General features: G+C 41.1%; 2 protein-coding genes across 3 annotated transcripts in view; both read right to left on the reverse strand.

Moving 5' to 3' along the window:
• Positions 1-26,710, reverse strand: part of NR3C2 (nuclear receptor subfamily 3 group C member 2) — a 384,333-nt gene that overhangs the window by 41,469 nt on the left and 316,154 nt on the right. The window lies entirely within an intron of this gene.
• Positions 14,595-25,076, reverse strand: LOC102988367 (S-methylmethionine--homocysteine S-methyltransferase BHMT2-like). The gene is given in 4 exon segments (XM_028491870.1): positions 14,595-15,106; positions 15,109-15,760; positions 17,211-17,301; positions 24,976-25,076. Coding segments are annotated over 4 exon segments (1,356 nt in total).

A 26,710-nucleotide genomic window follows, 5' to 3' on the forward strand; every position in this document is an offset into this window, starting at 1 on the left:
TGGCTTGCAAATCTGGACACCCGTGGAATATAACACAACACGCTTTTGAAGCTGTGCGGTTTAGGAAGTGTACTCCTAAGCATTTGACCCCTTCAGCTCCCTTGTGCTGGAGGCAGAACAGGCATCCTTGGCTTTGCCACAGCAGGGCGTAGAGATGCACGGCCCATTGGCCCCTCAGCGTGCTGGCTTTGGGAGCCTGGCATCGTGTCACTTCTGAGATCCAGGCTTATCATGTGTGAAATGGGGAATTAACACGAATTCCTACTTTGCAGAGATGTGGGGACCAGCTGTACGGGAGTTCTTAAATTATAAAGCACGGTATAAATGTTAGCATTTGTTGTTGTTGCTGATATCATGGGGAGAATAAAATGCTTCTTGGAGACCAATGATCATTTTGGTTAAAACAAACCAAGAAATAATCAAATTCTTCTTTTTGTTTGTTTTTTGTTTTTTAAATAATTTCTTAGAACCTACTCATGATTGTGTTTTAATAAATTGCTGTCAGGCACACTGAAACCTTTGGAGGAAAGGTTATGCATTTTAATTAATTAATTAATTAATTAATTAGCTGCAATGGGTCTTCATTGCTGCGCGCTGGCTTTCTCTAGTTGCGGCGAGCAGAGACTACTCTTAGTTGCAGTGCGTGGGCTTCTCATTGTGGTGGCTTCTGTTTGTTGAGGAGCACTGGCTCTAGGCACGCAGGCTTCAGTAGTTGTGGCACACGGACTCAGTAGTTGCGGCACACAGACTCAGTAGTTGTGGCTCGCGGGCTCTAGAGTGCAGGCTCAGTAGTTTTGGCACATGAGCTTAGCTGCTCTGTGGCTTGTGGGATCTTCCTGGACCAGGGATCAAACCAGTGTTCCCTGTGTTGGCAGGCAGATTCTTAACCACTGCGCCACCAGGGAAGTCCCTAATCAAATTCTTAAAATGACTTTCCAGGAAAACAAGACTGTGTTCTTGTTGTTATTTCTATATGCGGGATGGTAAATAAATCGGGAGAGAAACTGGAGAGGACGCAGATTTTCAGGAAGGCAGACGTGACTTGCCCAGAGTAGAACATGAGAACGAAATGCCTCTGTGTCAAAGCGTTTCTGTTATCAGATGTGTTAGCAAAACATCCACACGCAGATTAAAGGTTACTTAAAGAGAGACCTCAGGTTCCACTTGAAAACAGATTATAAGGTTAATGTGTAACAACACAACTAAAAAAAAAAAAAAGCACTTTTTTTTCACTTCGGTAGGAACAGCATCTCTTTAACTCTTTCTTGAGGTAGTATTACCGGAATAACCTCTACGGTTTTCAGAGCTATTGCTTACGGAGCGCCTGCCATGCCCAAAGTTAGATTTCCTCTTGGTAGACCTCATAATGCCTTGTGCAGAATCATTCTCAAGTTCATGACAAGAAAATCATGTAGGTATATGATGTAGCCATGGACCTAAACCCAGGTTTTTTACTTCAAAACTCATGCCTTTTCCTCTCTCCACGCTGCTGGCTCAATCATTTATAGCTCTTTCCTCCAGAGTATCTCTTTACAGCTATAAAGAGATATTTGGAACCTCAGATGTTTTGCTATTACATTCACTCATTTGTTTAGTTTTTGCTCACCGTTATGCAGTAAGATGTTGTGTTTTTCAAATTCCATTGCTGCTTCCACTGCATGAAATTGAGTTCTCTAAATGAAGAGTACTGTGTCCTCAATATAGATTAAAATTTCAAGAAAATAGGCCATCTTAAAAACACATTTTACTTCACATCATTTTTGCACAATTAGATTAAATGCACAGGAATGTACATCCGAAGTAGGTGAAATAAGGACAATCTTTTTGGCATGATACTGGGATTAATTCTGCAACATTACTTCACAGAAATACTCTTCACTACATGCTTTTATTCATTTAATAATCTTACCTCATTTTGAGTAAAAAAAATGTAAAAATACCTTGGTATTCCCAAGATTACCTTGGGAAAGAGATGAAATTTGTATAATGTTTCTAGAAAGTAAAAGTAAATGCAAAATTCACTCTTAACAGTGGGCTAATATGAAGGCAGTAGGAGATTTTTGATATAGGAAATATCCCTGTATTAAAGCAAACATCAGACCTGAAAAACTGACAGTCATCAGTCTCTACTTCTGTGGACATGTCATCGATTTATAAACATCATCTCATTTGCAGGAACAGCATAAACTCCACTTTTAAATAAATAAACACAACAACCAAAATGGTCATATAGATCCAGTTACAATTCCAAAGACCTTGGGTTAAAATCCATGAAAACGACAGTTCTAAAATATTTTCAAAGATGCTCTTCAAGCAAAAAGAAAAAAGAATGAAAGAAACATTTCAATAGTTTTGTCATTTTCTTAAGCTAGCAAACCAATTTTACTCACAGCTACAACTTCAGCTGGTCCTCTCTTAGGACGTGTTACACTAAACTGCAATCATATGATCATTCGGAAATAGTTTTAAAATATTAAATTAAAATAATCTAACGTCTCTAAACCTGATTCACCTGGAATAAAAGTGAATAACCAAAGAATTAGAAAATACTTTTTTTCCTGGTTTTTGAGAGAATTCAGGGTTGGAATTTATTCTCATAATAAGAGTGAGAATTAGAAAAAGGCCCATTAAAATCAGAGTGGGAAGGGCATTCACAATTTAAATGATTTGTATGCTAGTTGCCTGCTTTTGACTTAGTAGCTAAACGATCTGAACAACTTGTGTATCTACAGGACCCATGCGCTCTTGCCATTATTATATGTTAACAGTGTTGCCCTATTTCACATTATGAGAATAGTCCACTAAACCTATTGGCCAAAGGCTGTCAGAAGGAACACTCCTGTTTCAGTTTTCAAGTACTGGCTTACCAAAACACTACTAAAAATGTATTTGAACGTCTTAGTTATTCAGTTTTCTGGAGGTCCATACTGGAGGTAGCTGATTCAGGAAATTATTGCCCCAAACTAAATACATTCCTGGAATCATATTCATGTTCTACTCTGATAGAAATAGACATTTGATAAGCCCAAACCACAACACATTCCAAGTTATGGGCACCATAGGACTCAGGAGCTCTAAGCATTAGCCTGAACACCTACAGGGACACCTCATGCTGTGGCCGTCTACAAGGAGAATGCAAGCTAACTTCAACTTAAAGAACCTCTGCAAGAATTGAAAGCAGGCTCTTGAAGAGCTATTTATACACTCATGTTCATCATAGCACTATTAAAAATATCCAGAAGGTGGAAGCAATCCAATGTTCATTGACAGATGAACGATAAAGTGTGGCATATACATACGATGGAATATTATTTAGCCTTAAAAAGGAAGGATATTCTAACACATGCTACAATATGGATGAAACTTGATGACATTATGCAAAGTGAAATAAGGCAGTCACAGAAAGACAAATACTGTATGAGTCCATTTATCTGAGATACCTAGTCATCAAATTCATAAAGACAGGAAGTAGAATGGTTGTTACCAGGGGTTGGGAGTAGGAGGGAATGGGCACTTGTTTACATAACAATGTGAATGCATTTAATTATTGAACTATACAGTTAAAAATGGTTAAGATGATAAATTGTATGCTATGAGTATTTTATTGCAATTAAAAAATTTTAAATCAAAAAACAGAAAATATTTCCAAATTATATGACAAATAAAGGGTTAATGTCCAAAATATATAAACAGCTCATATAACTCAATATCAAAAAACCAAACAACCCAATTAAAAAATGAGCAGAAGACCTAAACAGACATTTTTCCAAAGGAGGCCATCAGGCCATCATGGCTATAAGGTACATGAAAAGATGCTCAATGCTGTTAATCATCAGAGAAATGCAAATTAAAACCACAATAAGCTATCACCTCACAGCTGTCAGAATGGCTATCATCAAAAAGACCACAAAAAAAAAAAAAAAAAAAAAAAAGACCACAAATAACAAATGTTGGTGAGGATGTAGAGAAATGGGAACCCTGGTACACTGCTGGTGGTAATGTAAATTGGTGCAACCACTGTGGAAAAAAGTATGGGGGTTTCTCAAAAAAACTAAAACTAGAACTACCACATGACCTGGCAATTCCACTCCAGGGTACATATCTGAAGAAAATGAAAACACTAATTTGAAAAGATACATGAACCCCAATGCTCACAGAAGCACTATTTACAATAGTCAAGATATGGAAGCAACCTAAGTGTTCATCAACAGATGAATGATAAAGAAGATGTGATACACACACACACACACACACACACACACACACACACACACACACACACACAATGGAATACTACTCAGCCATAAAAAAGAATGAAGTTTTGACATTTGCAACAACATGGATGGACTTGGAGGGTATTATGCTTAGTGAAATACATCAGACAGAGAAAGACAAAATACTATACGATATCACTTATATGTGGAATCTAAAAAATAAAACAAACTAGTGAATATAACAAAAAAGAAACAGACTCACAGATATAGAGAACAAACTAGTGGTTACCAGTGGGGAGAGGGAAGGGGGGAGGGGCAAGATAGGAGTAATAGGAACATACTACTATGTCTAAAATTGGTAAGATACAAGAATATATTGTACAACAGGGAATATAGCCAATATTTTATAATAATTATAAATGGAGTATAACCTTAAAAAATTGTGAATCACTGTGCTGTACGCCTGAAACTTATATAACATTGTAATCAACTATACCTCAATAAAAAAGGAATCTTTGCAACCCATAATCCTACCTGCTATACTTTAATAGAGATTAGAAACTAAGATTTGTGTTTAATTATGTAACTTCTCTTTGGGTTTAGGCTTTTCATTCATTCTTCTTCTTTTATAATATATAAATTATCTTCTTCCTCCTCTGTTTTTACTACTTGCCTTTTGCCTTTTTTGTGTTTTGATGCATTTTTAGTCTTACTGTGTCAGTGTTTTTATTGCAAGCTGTACTAAATGCTTGTTGAAAGCAGGAAGATTTAAAATTCTTTAATAAACCATAGTTTTAAAAATCAGTCAGAAACAGCTCCTTAAAGGCCTGTCTTCTGTAGTTTTGGTATCCTAAGGGGGAAGGGAAAATAGAACTACAAAATAGAACTACAAAATGACAAAATTCAACACCCATTTATGATAAAAACCCTGCAGAAAGCAGGCATAGAGGGAACTTTCCTCAACATAATAAAGGCCATATATGACAAACCCACAGCCAGCATTGTTCTCAATGGTGAAAAACTGAAACCATTTCCACTAAGATCAGGAACAAGACAAGGTTGTCCACTCTCACCACTCTTATTCAACATAGTTTTGGAAGTTCTAGCCACAGCAATCAGAGAAGAAAAAGAAATAAAAGGAATCCAAATAGAAAAAGAAGAAGGAAAGCTGTCACTGTTTGCAGATGACATTGATACTATACATAGAGAACCCTAAGGAGGCTACCAGAAAACTACTAGAGCTAATCAATGAATTTGGTAAAGTAGCAGGATACAAAATTAATGCACAGAAATCTCTGGCATTCTTATACACTAATGATGAAAAATCTGAGAGTGAAATTAAGAAAACACTCCCATTTACCACGGCAACAAAAAGAATAAAATATCTAGGAATAAACCTACCTAAGGAGACAAAAAACTTGTATGCAGAAAACTATAAGACACTGATGAAAGAAATTAAAGATGATACAAATAGGTGGAGAAATATACCATGTTCTTGGATTGGAAGAATCAACATTGTGAAAATGACTCTACTACCCAAAGCAATCTACAGATTCAATGCAATCCCTATCAAACTACCACTAGCATTTTTTACAGAACTAGAAAAAAAAATTTCACAATTTGTATGGAAACACAAAAGACCCCAAATAGCAAAAGCAATCTAAGAACAAGCTCAATTCCCACCTCCTCCGTAAAGCCCTCCAGGACTACCCTCTGTTGATTCTTTTCCCTCTGAGATCCTAGAGCACGCTATACCAACCAGTTTTCAGGGGGAAATTCTTTGCCTCTCCTCCTGTGTGTTCATCTTTTCTCTCCAACTCGACTATAGCGTTCTTGAACGGAAATCAGTATTACCGAGTGACTGAATATACTTTTCACGAGTAAGAAAATCAACTTAGGATTTTTTAACTTTACAGTAATGCGAAAGCAATACGCATTCAGTAGAAACTACTTCGACTTTTGAATTTTGAGCTTTCCTCGGGCCCACCGTATGGGGAAAGACACTTCCTCCTGATGCTGGGTGGCAAAGCCCCAGCTCCCCACCAGCCACGCGACCACACCAGGAGACAGCGGATAGATGCAACCACCACGGACCCAGACAAGCACTCTGCTTGTCAGTACAGTAGTCAATAAATTACACGAGATGGTCAGCACTTTATTAAAAAATAGTCCTTGCATTAGATGATTTTGCCCAACTATAGGCTAACCTAGGTGTTCTGAGTGCACTGAATGTAGGTGAAGCTAAGCAGTGATGTTTGACACGTCAGGTGTATTAAATGCATTTTCAATTTATGATATTTTCAACTTACCATGGGTTTACTGGGACGTAACCCCATGGTAAGTTGAGGAAGATCTGTACAACAGAAGCAGCAGCCAAGGAACCAGTAGGAGAAATAATGGTTTTTATTTAAAGACAGTCACGGCATGGAAGCAACCTAAGTGTCCATCAACAGATGAATGGATAAAGAAGATGTGGCACATATATACAATGGAATATTACTCAGCCATAAAAAGAAATGAAACTGAGTTATTTGTAATGAGGTGGATAGACCTGGAGTCTGTCATACAGAGTGAAGTAAGTCAGAAGGAGAAAAACAAATACCGTATGCTAACACATATATATGGAATCTAAGAAAAAAAAAATGTCATGAAGAGATTAGTGGTAGGACGGGAATAAAACACAGACCTACTAGAGCATGGACTTGAGGACATGGGGAGGGGGAAGGGTAAGCTGTGACGAAGTGAGAGAGTGGCAGGGACATATATGCACTACCAAATGTAAATTAGATAGCTAGTGGGAAGTTGCCGCATAGCACAGGGAGATCACCTCTGTGCTTTGTGACCATGAGAGGGGTGGGATAGGGAGGGTGGGAGGGAGGGAGACGCAAGAGGGAAGAGATATGGGAACATATGTATATGTATAACTGATTCACTTTGTTGTAAAGGAGAAACTAACACACTATTGTAAAACAGTTATACTCCAATAAAGATGTTAAAAAAAAAAAATCAGTCAGAAACAGCTCCTTAAAGGCCTGTCTTCTGTAGTTTTGGTATCCTAAGGGGGAAGGGAAAATAGAACTACCTATATCACTCTTTTCTCTTTCCAAGAACTCACATTTAATAGATGAAATCCTTTCACACTGGCTGATTTCATAAATGCCAAGCACAAGAAGTTCCTAACCCTTCTACCTATGGGAGCCTGTGGAAGGTACAGTGACATTTAAAAACTTAACCTCCTTTAGCAATATTGCACCAAACTGTACCTCTGTCACCCAAACACCTTTTAGGTGTTGTAAGACATCACTTTACTTAGTAAGGAACTAGAAAAATAAACCTTTGAAATATTTCACTTTATCCCTTGAATCCAAGGGCTATCCTATTGTTTAATCAAATAACAGACAACTCTCATCACCTGGAAAGTCTGTGTCCTTCTGGATACTAAGGCGCATATCTTTCTATGACTGATTCTTATACAGTGCGTAGGTCCAAAATTACATGAGTGCTAAATAAATACCTGATAGCTATAGAGAATAGGGAAATCCAACAAATTTCACAGACTTTGCTCTTCAAATATAGATATGAGAATCAGTGCTCATTCAGGGCTGAACTCCTTGAAATCTCTGTAATCTCAAGAAGAAGCCTCTTAATAAACCCGTTTGCTAACATGCTATTACTTCCATCAATTGCCAGGTGTAGGGGTGTGTGTGTGTGTGTGTGTGTGTGTGTGTGTGTGTGTGTGTGTATGTTATGCAACGCTGGAATGCGTGCAGCGATAGTGTCAATCTTACAACAGAGAGTTAAATAATTTGAGTGGTGTGGTGCACACAGATAATCACAGCAGATCTGCAGGATCAGACCTTACATACGATACTGCAAGCTATATTTTTATGTATGAATAAATCTAACATCTTGTTACATGGTCAGTGTAACAGATGGTCCCTGTCTCAAGCTTGTTATTTTCCTAAAAACAGCATGCAGAAACAGTCCTTTTTTTTTCAAATCTTAATTAGAATAAAAATGACCTCAATCTGAGCATTCAAATTATGCCAGTTTATGGTTTTTACTTTTTTTTTTTTCCATAGTCTTACTTGATTTTTCCTGAACGGACAAACAAGATATATCTGTAGGAGGACCATTTTGCTAGTTGCAGTTTAGATGTCTGTTCATTTTTATAGTATTTACATCATTTATTAACAGGCAGGGCAGAACTCAGCTGATTAAGAATCACTGCAGAATGTTGTTTGTGGTTTGCTTTACTGGACAGATGAGCCAGAGGGAGTGGTATCCCAATGATCTCCATAACATTCATGTATTCTCTATTAATTTTACATCGGCAAGTCCAGTAATAGTTAAAAGCTAGTTCAGTGTTTTGTTTGTTACCTTAATTGATGTTCCAGAAGCGATATGTTTCATAGAACTGCCCTCAACTTAAGCATCACAATTTCTGCTGACTTTAATGGATGTTACACAGACCAAAAGAATATGTGACAATTGAAAACTCTAGAAGCAGCCTGGTTATATAGCAACCATAATTTACCACTGATGGTCCTAGAAATCTAAAAATTTTTTATCTTTACCATACATTTTATCTATAGTTTTTGATAAAACAGTCCTTTGTACCTTACCTTTTTAAATACTCATAGAGTCAGCACAGTTTCTTTTGGGTACAGGACACGTTTTTGGTAGAGGAAAGAAACATGCAGCCATAACCCACTGTAAAAAGTTCAGATTTTAGAGCAAGTTAAATTGGGGGTATCTGTGATAAATCACATGACAAAAATGTTTTGGCTTGACCAAAGGTTTAATCTTCGTATTCACTGCACTGTGAATTTCCACAGGCCAGTTATGATATAATTCATTTTAAAAAGTCCTACTAAATAGCAGAGGGAACTATAATCAATCTCTTGGGATAAACCATAATGGAAAAGAATATAAAAAAGAATGTATATATATGTATAACTGAGTCACTTTGCTGTACAGCAGAAATTAACATAACACTGTAACTCAACTATACTTCAATAAATTATAAAAAGTGATTTCTAAGCAACTTTTCATGACACTACCTACTGTGTCATGGGGGACACACCTGTTTCTGAGATGTGTGACTAAATACCTCACACTATAGAATAAAGTAAGGAACCCAGCCAACTGCAGACTGTTTACCAGAATAATGGCTCACCGTCTATTATCTAGACCACGAGTGGGAGCCTTTTGCACGGGCAAACAGGTGGATACTACTGGCACTGCATGCCAACTGACACTAGCCACTCTAGCAGGGGAACAGAGCCTGGCCTGATTATTCCCTGGACATGTTAAGACCTAGTGAACCAAATGTTTTGATTCTTGGCTTTGGTAAGGAAGCTTATATATGTCCTTGACAAAGGAACAGGCTCTAGTTCTTGACTAGATAAAGTGACTGACTTACTCCAAGTAAAAACTAGGAAGTCAAACCTCGCTGAAAATAGTATTCTAGGATTTGAATCCAAGCAGCTTGGTCTCAGAGCCTGGACTCAACTGTTACATTCAGGTTAAAACACCCAACAGCATGCTCGGAACCTTATGAGACTTAATCCGTGCTAACCATATTTACCAGGGGTGAAACAGGGGAGGGATAAACTGGGAGACTGGGATTGACATATACACACTACTATGTATAAAATAGATAGCTAATAAGGACCTACTGTATAGTACAGGGAACTCTACTCAATACTCTGTAATGGCCTATATGGGAAAAGAATCTAAAAAAGAGTGAAGATATATGATTCACTTTGCTGTAAAGCAGAAACTAACACCACAACATTGTAAATCAACTATACTCCAACAAAAATTTTAAAAGTCAGCACTAGAATCTCTCTACACACAGAAAGGCTACAAAAGAACAATATTCTCTTGTGAAAAAAATGTTTTAAATTATCAAGCTTTACTTTCGTAGGCTGTAGACTTTAATAGCAAATTTCTGTAAATTTAACAGTATGCAGACTGCAGATGGTTCAACAGAAGACAGAAAACCTACAGTGAGCTACTGCTTCAAACAGAGGCATTTAGGGTATATATCAATACTTAAAGACATCGCTCAATTTCAATAAATTAACGAATTTATTAATGAATTACTGAACTAAATGACCACAGTTTCCTTGTTAAAAGGGGCCATAAAAAGGTCAAATTCCCACTTGATAACTACTGAATTTCAAGAATGTGAACAAAGTAAGTTGCTGAATTTAGAAGTGTGGCTAGACTATTGTTTGGGTAAAGGGTGAGAGCAAATCACCTTCTCCTAGTATGATAAAAAGCTTTGTATTAAACTGCAATTTGTGGAGTCGCTTTCTTCCTGAGGCAAAAGTCACATTCTTCTAGCAGGCAGAACCTGCCATAGGTTATAAAGAAGGACACTCACTCTGACGAAGCCCGGATGTGCAGCTATGCTTCCGAGGCAACAGCCGAGCGGCTCCCTCACGCAGAGGTGGCCTTAGCAGTGTGTGTGTGCCAGGAGGGGGATGCAGATGTGGAAGGTGGGAAGCAACTGGATCACAGACGCTTTCCTCTACCTTGAGAGTCTTGCTTTGGAAGAAGAGAACAGCTAAACCTCCGGCGACTGTTATTATAGACCCTCTTCAATTCATTAATCAAACGGGGACCTAGGAAACATTTTCAGGTGCCATAATTCTGGGTGAAAGGTAGTTTCTGCTGTTTGACGCATTGTAAAAGCTGATAAATCTATCTACCTAAATTTATTTATTTATAAATTAATTAACTTACTTTTAAATTGAAGTATGGTGGATTTACAATGTTATTTTCAGGTGTACAGCAAAGTGATCCAGTTATACATATACACATATCTATTCTTTTTCAGATTCTTTTCCCATACAGGTTATTACAGAATACTGAGTAGAGTTCCCTGTGCTACACAGCAGGTCCTTGTTGATTATCGTTTTTACATATAGTAGTGTGTACTGTTGCTCCAAATTCCTAATTTATCTCTCTTCCCTCACCTTTCCCCACCTTTCCCATTTGGTAACCATTAATTTGTTTTCTACGTCTGTCTCCTTCTGTTTCATAAATACGTTCATTTGTATCATGTTTTTAGATTCCACAGGCAAGCGATATCATATGATGTTTGTCTTCCTCTGCCTGGCTGACTTCACTTAGTATGATAATCTCTAGGTCCAGCCATGTTGCTGCAAATGGCATCATTTATCTGCCTAGATTAAAAAATAAAGATGATGTTCGACTCGATTAATTTATCAGAGATTAGCCACGTGCCCTTTCTTATTACTGATTCCGAACATCTGTCACAAAGCAGATGTTGTTCAGGACATTGTGAACACCTACATCATTCATGATGGGGTGGGCTCAGTATCACACCCCCAGGCCACCACACCAGTAGCATAAATGTCAACACCGGGACACACTGCACACGCACACGGAATGACATGAACACAATGATTATTCAAAGGGTAGCCTCAACAGTTCTCTTTTTTTTTTTTAATCTGCTTGTAGAAAACTGCTAGCCAAGACTGCTGAGGAGCACAGCTGACATTTTCTAACCTTCTCTTCTACTCAGAAATTCTGTGAACTTCTGAACTTCCTCTAATCGGAACGAAGTGGCCATGGAGTCTCTCTTTAAGGACAAGCAAACGATTCTTTGGGTTTCTGTGTTCATCGCCTAGAAGCAAAGAGAGTTAAGGCTCACACTTCACGAGTGTTAGTTCCCTGGGGTCTCTGGAGCAGGCAGGACCCCGGTGCCCAGCCGGGCACCAGCTCTGGCACCTTTAAGAGAGAGGTGGGTGCCACAAAAGCCCCCTCACTGTGTGCTCAACACCAAGAACTGGGGGTGCAGTTGCAGGTGTGGGCAGCCAGTTGGAGTCAATGTTCCCTGCCACAAGGACAGAGACAAGCGGTCGGGAAAAATAGAAAATACAATAAAAGTTAGAAAAGCGAAGTCGTCCCTTCAAGTAACATCTGGAACAGGAATTTCAATGATTTCAAGAGCAAACCTGGTGGAGCCTGTGAGAAAAAGTTTTCCAAGTAGGGTGACCACCCCAAAGAGAAGAGCACCAGGGTCACAGTAAAGTAAAAAAGCAAGTTTGTGTCGTCAGTTTTCTTCCCCCGGAAAAGTGTAGAAAAGCCTTAATGCACTTCATTTCAGTGTAAGACATTCGGAGGTAATGTTTTTATTCAATAAATGCGGTATTTGGTGATAAGGTCTCAGTCTACATGAGAGACAGTGATGGGAGAAAAGAGGAAGTGGGGGGAGAGAAAGCCAGAAAATGGGGAGGAAGGGGAAGGGCCAAGCAGAAGTGGAGGGTTGGGATGGGATGGGATGGGAGAGAGAGGAAAAGGATGGTTGCAGGGGGAAGGAGGAGAGGGAAGGCAGAAACCGCCAGAAGCAAAGGCAGAAACAAAGATCCCCCTCCACTCTGGAGGGTGAGCCCGCAGTGCTTCAGGTCCTGTGGTTCCATCACTTCAAATCTGCACTCAGAGACTGATCACCTTTCCTGCTCTGGATGGCTTCTCATGTCTGGACTGTACACACCACCTCTGTACTCTGTCCGGCCCGATTCTAACCCTCCTTTAGAGGCTGGCACAGCCTTCAAAGCTAGGTGGTTCTGCCAGCAGCTTTCCTTGAGGAGTTATTTTGTCCTTACACTCCTGGAGCACCCATCTTAGGAGAAACTCCTTTGTCATTTATTATTCCCACTTCATCTCTCAAAACGCTATTCAAGTGTCTCCGTCTTTTTTCCCCCCAAACAAATAACTTTTTGTTGAAGTAGAGTTGATTTACAACGTTGTATTAGCTTCAGGTGTACAGCAAAGTGATTCAGTTATACATATATATCTATTCTTTTTCAGATTCTTTTCCACTATAGGTTATTACCAGATATTAAATATAGTTCCCTGTGCTATACAGGACACTGTTGTTGATCTATTTTATATATAGTAGCGTGTATCTGTTAATCCCAAACTCTTAATTTATCCCTCTCCCCTTTCTCCTCTGATAACCATAAGTTTGTTTTCTATGTCTGTGAGTCTATTTTTGTTTTGTAAATAAGTTCATTTGTATCATTTTTTCATATTCCACGTGTAAGTGACATCGTATGATATTTGTCTTTCTCTGTCTGACTGACTTAGTATGATAATCTCTAGGTCCATCCATGTTGCTGCAAATGACATGATTTCATTCTTTTTTATGGCCGAGTTCCACATCTTTATCCATTCATCTCTCAATGGACATTTAGGTTGTTTCCACGTCTTGGCTATTGAAATAGTGCTGCTATGAACATAGAGGTGCATGTATCTTTTCAAATCATGTTTTTGTCTGGACATATGCCCAGGAGTGGGACTGCAGGATCATATGGTAGCTCTAGTGTTAGTTTTTTTTAAAGGTAAATTATTCTTAATTTTATTGTTACAAATTGATACATTGTTTTGAAAAATAGAGAGAAATTGGCACATAGCAAATAGCTCAAACATAAGTCAAGAAAATATTAGACCAAGATAGATTTGAACTCTTTTAAAAAGGTCTTCCAAAACTGTTTATCTCTTTTTACTTATTTTAAACAATCAACATTATGTATTTCATTGAGCATCTATTAGTATGCCTGGTATAATGCTAAATACTTTAAGAAAAAATATAAGAAGCATATATCACATTGTCCTTGTCCTTAGTAGTTTATAATCTAGCTATTTGTGATTATAAAGACACATTTAAAAAATTCTGGGACCTAACACCTTTAAGTAAAATCATCTTTGAAAGTAATCACTCTGGAAGGTTATATGGTTATTTCAAAAAATCCTAAAACATTTCTGCATCTTTTCCTTTGGGATTGCCTTTGGAGTCATTACACAAATCATTTTAGAAAGGCAGACTCATTACTTTAATTTTAGTTTAGAATGCTGCTCTATCCTCCTTCTGTACCTAGTTTAGACACCTGAATTAATCACTGGGTTTCTTGCTCACTGACTTCTGGTTATTCTAAAATCTCAAATTCACTCTAAAGACAAGTTTCACTATTCTTGATGCCCTTCCCCCGCTAGCCACAACTAGAGAAAGCCTGTGCGCAGCAATGAAGACCCAACACAGCCATAAATAAATAAATAAAAATGAAAAAAAAAAAAAAAAAGCATGTCCTGCAGCATTACAGGACAGTAAGTACCTGGAGGACGAGAAGCCTTTCTCATCAGCTTTGCATCTCGCCCTGCTCGAAGCTTAAGCACAGCAGGAATGCAATACGCATCCTATGTTGAACTGACAGCACATTAGCTGTTCAGCAGCTGGAGACATCAGGGTGGGCTGTGGATAGAGGCGAGGAAGGGTTCCAGATGGGGCTTGAGGGGGATTTCTTTCCATTCTGCTATTTCAGTGTTTTCTTTCATTACTCCTTAGGCATCTGGCTTTGACACTGAAGGACAGAAAGGTCTGCCCGAAGTCGGCAGCAGATTCTCCCAACACTCTCGTCTAGCCCTGGCTCTAATCCAGGGTTTGGTGTGTGTGCTGAGACCACTTCCCCAGCTGCCATGTTTGTCAGAAGCCAGAGGCAAAAATCCCCCTTCCGGGGCCAGCTCCTCTGCAATCGCCCTGATGTGGTAGGGCTCAAGTCCACAGCACCCGCCTATGTTCCTGACCCCCAGGTTGTAGGCCTCTCTGGCGTACTTTTGAATATCCCATCTGGTTGCAACTCCGGGCTCCAGTGTGAAGGGATATTCGAGGAGATCCACAAACCCTCTTTTGCCGCAGTCGGGCACGTGGAACCCCAGGGACTGCACCATCAAGTGTGCTTTCAGCCCTGTAGCCCGTAGACCTTCCTTCATGAGTCTCCTTGTCCTCAGGCTGGTCCAGGGCCCAAATCGGCAGTTCACGCCAACGACTGAAGCCCCTGCCTTCACCAGCTTCCAGCACATTCTCCAGGTGTTACACCATGCATGTCTCTCTCTGGGCCTATGCACACGGTGGCTGCCACGGGTTTTACGGATTCTTTTAAGACTTCCACAGCCCACACAGCTTCTTCAGCGTGTTCAAAGTACTCTGCAATCCAGAAGTCCACATTTTTCCTGGCAAAAACCTCTAGCTGTAGTCGAAAAAGTTTTAAAATTCTGGCTTCATCCTTGTGGTGTTTGTACAACGATGTCTGGCAGATCCCCCCTGCGACCAAAGCATCACCTCTGTCGGCTGCTTCTCTGGTAAGGTCACAGGCAGCGGCGTTTACAGCTTCCCACTGGCTTTCCATATTGTCCTCACTGGCAGAAAAGGTGAAAGTCCACGTGACATTCGATCCCGCTCTCAAGAATTCCACGTGAAGCTGGCGAACTGCATTTGGATGTTCGACGACAGCTTTTGGAGTCCAGAGCCCGGCCTTCACGTAGCCCCTCTTCTCCAGAGTTATGCGAAAGTTGCCGTCTCCAAGCACACCCTCCCCGCTATCCAGAGGCTCCAAAATGCCCTTCTTGGCTCCGGGGCCATCGCGCTGCGGCTGTTGCGGGCGCTGGGTGGTGGGGAGCACACGGGGCCAGGAGCCCGCCCCTCCTATTTTTAGTTTTTTCAGGAACCTCTATTCTGTTCCCTATGGTGGCTGCCCCGATTTACATCCCCACCAACAGTGTAGGAGGGCTCCCTATTCCCCACGTGTCTACATCTCAATTCACCAACCACACAACAGAATTCTGGAGAATGGAAGCTGTGACTGTCACTGTGGTTCCCTTACAATGGCCACCACAGAGCCTTGCACACTGCAGACATTCTCAATACTTCCTCCCGACTAGCGAAACACCAGTCGTTGTTCATTTTTTTGGCTAAATGATAAGAGTAAAGAGATTTACTTTCCACTTTAGGGGAAGTGACTGGGATAGTCTTTGTAATATTGTTCTCCTTTTTTTTTTTGGCTGCGCCTCACGGCTTGTAGGATTTTAGTTCCCCGACCAGGGATTGAACCTGCGTCCCCTGCAGTGGGAGCGTGGAGTCCTAACCACTGGACCACCAGGGAAGTCCCTCCCCCTCCTTCTTAATCGACCTTATGCTAACCACAAGTTCTCACAGCTATAAGTTTTGTGACTGGTAAAGCAGAACTACAGAATCATAAACTATAAGAGGTTGGAAGGGACCTCTGAGACCTTTCCTTCTCCACTACTTTGTAGATGAGAGGAGACACGCGATGCAATGAAAACAGCAAGAGCTTTCAGGGAAGACCTGGGCTCACACGTGAGGTTCACCTCTCCACTGCTATGTGATCGTGGATAATCCAATGAACTGCTGTCTGCCTGAGGCAGCTGCATCATTTATAAAACAGTGATCATCATACCTGTCTTAAAGTATGATTGTCTATAAACGAGTGGTTCATATAAAAGCATCAAGTAGAGCTAATGGCACATGGCAGGCCCCATAAGTATCCTGCTACTAGACGGAGAGCCCTTTAAACACAGAGATGATGTTCTACTGAGTTTTGATTCTCCGGTGTGGGAAATGTAGATAATTAAATGAGGAAACAGAGATCTGGACCTTGAGTGAAGCTTCCTGAAAGTCAAGCAGAATCAGAGTTTGGGTTGGGTTTTAAACATCACCTAGACCAGTGGTTCTCCAAATGTGGTCTGAGGACGCGGGGGCGTCCCCAGGACCCTTTCCAGGATTCCGAGAGGTTCTTTCTCCGACTATACATCCGCGTGAGGCTGAATCTTTTGTCTACACTTTGGCCAAACAACCAGTCACAACTGGCTGGATGTACGAAGCAGATAAGAGAGTGCAGCTGTCTTCATTTAAGTCAGATTGAAGGAATTGCAAAAAAAAGGCAAAACAATGCCACTCTTCTAACTTTTTTTTGTTTTGAAAAAAAAAACAGTTATTTTTCATAAAATGTTTATGCTATTATGTTTCTGTCTTGCTATTTATGTAATATGTAATAGGTTAATTTTATTTTAAAATGAATCAATAAATCAATATTTTTAAAAATTTCTGTTTTAATTTCTAATATGAGTAAATACCAATAGCCATAACTTACATAAACAAACCTCTTTGGGATCCTTGATGATATTAAGAGCATAAAGGGGGTCCTGAGAACAAAAAGTTTGTGAACTGCTGATCTCATCCAATTCCCTCATTCTGCAGAAGGGAGACAAGGGTCTAGTGAAGTTAACTCATTCACTTGACAACACTGAGGGACTTATCAGCAAGGTTAGGGACTGAGCCCTTCAACAGTGGAGCTCTTAAATATTGTTGTGATATCAGAGAGGAAGGAAACAGATTTGGAGGACTAAGTCACACTCTGAACCAAAGTTCCAGTTTTTCTAAGACTATTTTATTTTCCATTTGTGTTCTTTATACATGGGGCATATTCTCACCCATTTTAGAGAGTAACTCTTATGAAAGATGATACATGATTAGTCAGTAAAGTTTCCAAATACATACAGTCTCTGAAACCACCCAACGAAACCAATATTAGCACCAAAGGTCCACTATGCCTAACTGCCTGAAAAATCAAGTTCCATGGTCAAGGTATAAGCCTTGATGTAGTTGAAAAATTCTGAGTTTTGGACTGAGAGACACTGGGGCTCAAAACTTTGAGCCTCTGTCACCTCATCTTTGAAAGAGGGGTAATAAATCACACGTCACAGAGCTGTGAAGATGAAATAGGATAATGTGTGGGAGATGGCGTACAGCATGATGCCTTTCACCAGCTTTCAGCATCAGCCCATAATCCTTCAAATAACCCCTGTAAACTACTTGAGAATTAATTACTTTTGCACTCTAGTATCCATGTAAATGGAGTGCTATGGACTGAATGTTCGTCTCCCCCCACCCCCATATGTTGATGCTCTAACCCCCAATGTGATGGTATCAGTAGGTGTGGCTTTCGGGAGGCATTTAGGGTCATGAGGGTGGAGCCCCCATGATAGGATTAGTGCCATTCCAAGAAGCAGGAGAGACATTAGAGCTGACTCTCTCCACCATGTGAGGCCACTGAGAAGGCAGCCTTCTCTCTGCAAGCCAGGAAGAAAGCCTTCAGCAGAACCTGACCATGCTGGCATCCTGATCTTGGACTTCTAGCCTCTAGCACTATGAGAAATAAGGGTCTGCTGTTTAAACCACCCCATCTATGGGGCTTTGTTACAGCAGCCTGAGGTGCCTAAGACAGAGAGGGACACCATGCCTGTAGCAGAACGGGAGTTAGGAGTTTATAAACTACTCATTCCATTGATTCTATTGAGGCAGTGTCTATTTCAAGGTGGATGGGCACAGAAGATGGGTCCAGCTAGACAAAGCCTGCAACACCCATCACTGTGTACGTTGACTGGGTGACATTCCTGCTGCAGTGCTAATGACCCAGATGCACAGATGAGTTTTAAATAAGGAGGTGGAGGGTCTCCACATATGACCTTCTTTTTTTGGTTTCTCTCCCTTCTCCACTTGTTTCTTTCAGAAAAGTATCAATCTCAGAACTTAAGAAAAATTAAATAAACACTTCAGAGCCTGCCCAAAACACAACCCTATTAAATTAGCTTAGGGTTTCATTGGTGGAAGTGAGGGATATAAAACCAAAATCATCTCTCGTGTGTGATACAATAAAAATGGATAATCATGTGACCTAGTTTGGGTTCTAGAAGTATCTAAAGACACAAATTCAGAAAATACTTTATATATCAAGACACAGCAGGTGTGTTCTCCTCCTTCAATCCAGAGGGGCGCTGTCAAAGCTACCATCTCTGGAGCTTCCCTGGTGGTGCGGTGGTTAAGAATCCGCCTGCCAATGCAGGGGACACGGGTTCAAGCCCTGGTCCGGGAAGATCCCACATGCCATGGAGCAACTAAGCCTAAGAGCCACAACTACTGAGCCTGCACTCTACAGCCCACAAGCCACAACTACCGAGTCTGCGAGTCACAGCTACTGAAGCCCGCATGCCTAGAGCCTGTGCTCCGCAACAAGAGAAGCCACTGCAATGAGAAGCCCACACACCGCAATGAAGAGTAGCCCCTGCTCGCCACAACTAGAGAAAGCCCATGCGCAGCAACGAAGACCCAACACAGCCCCCCAAAAAAGCTACCATCTTTGTGTCTTATGACCTGTGTCAAGGGGGGAAGCCTGGAGCCCTCCTTAATGTGTTCGTTGGTTAATCCATTCCTTGCCACCTGCCCCATCTTGCAATATAATCACTGCATCAAAACTAATTTTTCTCTATCAGTTTTTCAATAAAGAAATATACTCCAGTGAGTTTATTTTGTATTGAAGAGTATTTTTACCTGGAGAGACCAAAGTCCTTGAGCACATTAACTGAACTAAAGAACAACATGCTAATATTAGCCACACTAAGCCTTTTAAACATAACATATGATCTTAAACTGGTTTTGACTTTTGTTTGAAATGAAAAATAGCTCCCTCTAGTTAGCCAGAGTAAAGCTGGGACAGATTTCTTGCATCACCACTACTCTGTGATTCCAATATAGTCATAAATAGCTTAAACAGTTCATTCCATTTGCAGTCTCCTATTTGTTTTGCTTTAATTTCATACTATACTGGCAATTACCCAGCTTCATTAACCACTTAGGAAATTTCTCAAGTACACTACAAGAAACGCCACGCAAGAAATATTAACCTACAGCAGTGATCTTGAAGTCAACCTTGAAAGGGAAATCCTTTTCATCAAGTTTACATGCCAAGCCCTAAAAGCACTGTAGGGTCAACCCACATCAAAAATCTTGTTTCTGACCTTTGTACTGGAAAGAAGACTCATTACCAACCCCCAAAATCATCACTGAGTGCCAATTATGTAGAAAGCATTTTGCTAGACATTAAGGAAAAATGTTAAAATACTTCCTGTATTCTAGGAGTTTACAGTATATCTGGAGTAAAAATGTATGTGTAAAAATACACACACACACACACACACACACACACACACACACACACAGTAAAACACAGAAGGTACCAAAGGACTGATATAGAAAAAATTGACACAGATAAAAACAGTTTTGGGGGAACAAGTCACTATTGACTTTGATGGTAAGAGAAGTGATTGGAGAGGAAGCATCCTTTGGGTTGGGCTTGGGGGAGGGGAAAGGAAAATGTTAGGAGCAAAGGCACAGCAGTGGAAAGACAGGACAAAGGGAAGAGGAAGGTTAATTTGGTGGGCATAGAGTTTATGCGGGGAAATAATGCTGAAAATAGCATTTTAAAATTAATTAGCTCTATTTTATATACAGTAGTGTGTATATGTCAATCCCAATCTCCTAATTTATCCCTCCCCTTTCTCTCCCTGTTAAGCATAACTAATTAGAACCTACTGTATAGCACAGGGAACTCTATTCAGTACTCTGTAATGGCCTGTATGGGAAAAGAACCTAAGAAAGAGTGGACATATGTATATGTAGAACTGATTCACTTTGCTGTACCCCTGAAACTAACACAACATTGTAAATCAACTATACTCCAGTAAAATTTTTAAAGAAACAGAAAAAAATAAAATTAATTAGTTCATCAAGTACTTACTAATGCCAGACAGTATCCTAGGTGCTGGCCATGCAAAGGTGTACCACACAGGCCAGCTTCCTCCCCTCCCTGAGCTTACGTTATGGGGTCAGGGGGCCTGCTACAGAGAAAATAAACATGTGATATGATGGGAGGGATTGGGCAAGGTGGTCAGGGAGGGTATATACCCTAGGTCTGGTGGTCGGGCAAAATCTGTCTGAATAGGAATACTCTGAGCTGAGACAGGGTGAGAATGCACCATCCTCCTTCACAGAGCGAACAGCAAGTGTGAAGGGCCTGAGTCAGGAATGACCTTAGATCCTTCAAAGCACCAAAAGGTCATCGGTGGGGCTAACCAAGGGCGCTAGCAAATCCTCTGAGAGAATTCCTTCAAACTGCCCCTTACTATTTTCAATACCACTTTTTTGTGGTCCTACATGAGGATGATGGTATATTACCTGAGTCATATTCTCTGGGGATACGGCAGGTGGGATCTCTTCATGACGCTGCCTTCACTTTTCCCATGACACCCCCCACCTGCCCACTAGAGCGGGAGCCCCATGTTTTGTTCACTGTTGAACTCCTGGTGCATAGAACAGTGCTTGGTGTATTTAAGTTGCTCAAGAAATATCTGTCAAATGAACACACTGAGTGAACATCACTTATCTCCTCCTCCCTAGAGTGGTCCAAAATGAGAGGTGTGAATGGGGAAAAACAAGACAGGACAAGAAGTGAGAAAGAACATCTACCTGCGATTCTAGCTTTAAATTAAGACTGCTCTCCTTAGCGTACTCATTTTTCTCAGGTAAGGGAGGTCTCTGTCCCTTGCGCGCTCCTCTCAGGAACTTCTCTTTTTTTAATTGGAGTAGAGTTGATTTACAATGTTGTGTTAGTTTCTGCTGTACAGCAAAGGGATTCAGTTATACATATATTTCTATTTTTTTTCCATATTCTTTTCCATTACGGTTTCATATTCTTATCCATTATGGGATACTGAATATAATTCCCTGTGATGAACTTTTCTTGATGTGAGCAGGTTACCCATTCCTTCAAGAACTTCCCTCCCCTCACCTCCTCTGCTGACATGTCTGGAAGTAACTTTTAACTCCAAACTCTACTTCTCATCATCATGCTAGGTTGATAAAGGGGAAGAAATACTGTTGAAAAAAGAAGAAAAAGGGGGACTTCCCTGGTGGTCCAGTGGTAAAGAATCCACCTTCCAAAGCAGGGGACGCGTGTTTGATCTCTGGTTGGGGAACTAAGATCCCACATGCCGCGGGGCAACTAAGCCCACACGCCTCAACTAGAGAGCCTGCATGCCGCAACTAAGACCCGACACAGCCAAAAATAAAAACAAAAACGAAACAAGATAATCGTTAGAAAAAAAAAAAGAAGAAGAAAAAGAAACGCCTCCTGTTTTGGGACTGTACCTACATTTTCTCTGCCCTCATATATAACTGAATAATTATTTCTTGCTGGTCACTTACAAAACCTCCTCAGACCCCAGTGCACCCTCTCCTGCAGTTCCCTCTACCTGGGCCTCCGTCAGGTGGCAAGATGTCCTTTATACCTAGTTTTGCGCAAAAGAGAGATAGTTCCATTCTGCGATGCTTCTGTCCCTTGCAGACAAGGAATGACCGTTCTCTATTTGTGACATTGTTTTTCTTCATTCAGGAGTCTCAAACACAACCATCTATAGGGGCCGGGCATGGATGACAGAGCAAAAGGGCAGGGGGTGTGGGAAGTGTGATAAGACAGGCAGCTCGTGCACCGTCTAAAGGGGGGGCTCTGAGTCCTGCCCAGCAAGCCAAGTGCTCAGCCCGTTCTGCTAAACACCCTGGCCCTCCAGCTGCTGGTACAGGGCCTGGGGTGTTGGAGGATCCAGTGGAGACAGAAAGAGGACTTCTTTTCTTTTATAGTTTACTCCCTTAAATTGACCCAGAAGTAAAAAACAAAGCAAAACAATGGAAATCTCAGAAGGCTGCTGATTTTTCAGTGGCAGGAAAAGAGGTGTAGGGGTATGTGTGTATGTGTGTGTGAGAGAGAGAGACAGACAGACAGACACAGAAAGAAAGAGAGGAGAGGAGGAAGGAAAGAGACAGGGCAGAAGCCGGGGGGAAGGAAGTGAGACAGTAGGGAGGGGAGAGGGAAAGGGAGGCAGTCAGAGACTAGAAACACAGAACCTACACAGTCCAGTGTCCCCGTGAGCGGAGGGAAATAAGAAATCCTATCTGAAAGCAGGAGCAAGGGAACAGAGGAGGGAAAGAGAGGCTGGGGACAGATCGGGGAAAGCAAATGGAGCCAGTGCAGGGGATGCTGAACCAGGCTCATCACACCCTCTGGCTCTCTCATCAGCACCTCTGCCCCTTGTCTCAACCCTGCTGGAGCCAAGGGTCCAGGCACAGAAGTCATCTCCTGTGGGCTCAGGCATATCAACCAGCCCCCTCGGGAGGCGAGGGCGGGGCGTGCCAAGCCCTGGGTCCCTGTGGGGACACTCTGATCCCTGCCTGGACAAAAGGGACATGGCCTGGAACACACAGCACGAGTGAGCCAAGACTACTGGAACTTTAGGACCTTAGGTGCAGAGGGGCCTTAAGGAGACTGTCCTGTTGGCGGACTGGCCTTGGGGAGAGCCACTCACTGAGGACAGCTGGGCTATGGCAGCACAGTGGCCCCCAGTGGGGACACAACAGGGACGGGCATCACTCCACGGAAACATGGCCGGAAATGCCTGATAACTAAGTCCTATGGTTTTCTACCGGTGCTGCCATCACACAGCCAGCACTGAGCAAAGAGGGCAGTGTGGGCTGAGCTCACCTCCCCTCGCTGATGAGCTGGGCAGACACCGCCCTCCCGGGAGCCACACTCAGCACTCACCCGAGGGACTCAGAAAGTAGCACTAAGACTTAAACGCTCTCTCTCACCAACAGTCTCTGAACCGAAATAATCAAAGGTTCAGAACTACAAAGACAGTGAAAGATCCTCGAAAATACATTTTTTTTTATTGGGCGCTGACTTGAAATAAGTCGGACAGAGAAAGACAAATACCATATGATATCATTTATATGTGAAATCTAAAATACAACACAAATGAACCTTTCTACGAAGCAGAAACAGACTCACAGACATAGAGAACAGACTTGTGGTTGCCAAGGGGGAGGGGGGTGGGGGAGGGAAGGACTGGGAGTTTGGGATTAGCAGATGCAAACTATTATACACAGGATGCATAAACCACAAGGTCCTACTGTACAGCTCAGGGCACTATATTCAATATCCTGTGATAAACTCTAATAGAAAAGAATATGAAGAAGAATATATATATTATGCATAACTGAGTGACTGCTGTACAGCAGAAATTAACACATTGTAAATCAACTATACTTCAATAAAATTAATAATATATATATGCTTTTAATTCTAAAATATTGGCTGGCACTTAAAAGAGTGTAACACTGAGCCTTCATTTCAGAAATTTAAAAAAATCGGAAGAAATTTCATTTCAGGCTTAAATGGGAGTTTTAATACATGTATTGAAATCGATAAGATATTTGAATACTTGCAGTGATCTGGAGCCATATATGATAAGCTGTTTCAAGGTGAAATTGAATAATGAATCATTTAATACATATTTGAAAAGTTTTAAGTTTATAATAAGAAAAGTTCTATTCTAATTTAAAGTATTAACTCATATCTTCACCCCAATGTTTAATAAAATCTTAGAAAGAATGTTTTCCTTAATTATTCTCTACTTCTCATCTTTCCTCCGACTCTAATGAAGCCAGTACACAGCTGAAGGATAAGATCTTTGGGAACTTTCAGATCCATTCACAGTTGAAGGCAAACACACATGATCAACTATTCACGTTTTCTTCACCATTTTAAATATAGCAATGTCTCTGTTGGTGAAAACGCTTCCCCGCATCACACTTCTTGATCATAAGCTTCACCCTCGTAACTAGCGACGATAACCTAGAAAACCCCTTCTAGACTGATTAATAGGTTGTTTGGTTCATTTGCTCAATAATTCATTTATTCACCAAATATTTACGGAGTACCTGCTATGCCCTGGACACAATGCCACGGGCTGGAAATTAAAAAATGATTAAGACAGAGTCTGTGATTTCAAGGAGGAGGTGCCAGTCAAACAAGGGAAGGATACAGATGCTTAAAAAGATCTGCCAATGTGGGTGAGCGGGGGTCCAAGACAGTTGAGGGTGGGTGGGAAAACAAGGGAGGGTCCCACCAGTGCATTCTATCCTCAGCTGAACAGCATGCATTACTCCCTTTCACAAAACGCCAGACAGTTTCCTTACCTTTGGCAAAGGGTCTGAGGTACAGGCACCGGCTGAGGGACATAGGGGGACAGGTTCAGAAGACACGAATGTGCAGGTGTTGGCAGGCATGGGGGAGGCATGTTCGAGCCTTCCTGTTCCTGACTTAACATCAGTTGCCACAGCTTCTTTTCTGAAGCCCTCTCTTTCCCTGGGATCTGTGACCTAACATTTTCCTGTCTATCCTCCTTTAACCACTGCCCCTAAGATGAGTTCAAAATTTGTCTCTTCAGTGGGACCTCTCTTTAGGCTTCTGATCTGTATAGGTAACTGTGCATTTGATATCTCCTCTTGGATCACAATTTCAAAGGCAATTCAATCTTAACATGTTTAAAAGTGGCCTCATGCTCTTCCCTTCCAAACCCTGGTCTTCTACCCTGGCTCCCTAGCCCAGTGAGTGGTGCCATATCTTCCCTGGCACTTATGGCTGAGGCTTGAAAGTCATTTTACACACCTACTTCCTCCTCCTCCAATTTCTATCAGGATCCAACCACCCTCAACTCCTACTGACTCTGCCTTTCAGCATCTTTCCATTTCTCTCCCGGTCCATCATGACACTGCCTTGTATTCAGTGCTGGACCCTCAACCTAGATCAACTTTCCTCCACCTATACTTCCTTCCCCTGGATGACACTAGCTTCATCAATCCTAGGGAAGCCTTTCCTGTCTAGACCAATACCTCCCATTAACTGCTCTCAAAGCACTCTTCTTTCAATACTTATCAAAATTATAATTCTAGGATTTTTCGGAGTAATTTCTGTCTCTTCCATTAGACTATATGTTCCACGAGACTGGATATATATTTCACTATTCTAAAACCACTGCTTAGAAAAGTGACGACAGTTAGTAAATATCTCCTTAATAAACGTAGGCTGAAGCATGCATATGCAAACTTCAGCTGCAGCCCATCCTCTGTAATTTATTAGTTTCCCTAAAACATACAGGGTCTGTGATGGCACCCTGTGATCGAGTTACCACAACAAGCTCTATTTGTTGATGGGGTTTGACCAAAAGGCTTTATGCCATTTCCAAATGTTTCCTGGGAGTAGGTCCTCCCTCCCCCTTTGAAAAACACAGCTCTGCCCTGTTCTTTCTACTTGAGAGAAAACTTAAGTCTAGGCTGGGGTTGATGTCAAAAGTTTTAAGAATAGGGAACAAAATGTTCACTCTAACAATTATATAATATCATACTATTTAACTACTTGTAACATTAGAAAGCAATTTTTTTGTTGTTTCCATTTTATATCTATTAACATTTTCTAGAATAGACATGCATAGAGCTTATATGACCTTTTCTTTTTTTTTGGTTTCTTATTTCTTATTTACTTCTAAAAGCCTTCGATGACATTAATTTTCAATGACAATTTTCAAAATTAATTTTTTTCAATGACATTAATTTTGAAGGTGTATAGGCTTCAGATATAAGGTGCTTCCCCCTAAGTTGCATTTGTGAAAAAGGATTTTACAATTTTGGACTTTGAAACATGTACACCTGGATGTTTACACAAAACTAAAAATTAATAGATGACACCAAAAGCATAGCAAACAATGACAAAAAATAGATGAACTCAACTTCATTAAAATGAAAAACTTGGGGCTTCCCTGGTGGCGCAGTGGTTGCGCGTCCGCCTGCCGATGCAGGGGAACCGGGTTCGCGCCCCGGTCTGGGAGGATCCCACGTGCCGCGGAGCGGCTGGGCCCGTGAGCCATGGCCGCTG

This window comes from Physeter macrocephalus, chromosome 7, assembly GCF_002837175.3.
Source record: "Physeter macrocephalus isolate SW-GA chromosome 7, ASM283717v5, whole genome shotgun sequence".
In the NCBI taxonomy this organism is placed as follows: domain Eukaryota; kingdom Metazoa; phylum Chordata; class Mammalia; order Artiodactyla; family Physeteridae; genus Physeter; species Physeter macrocephalus.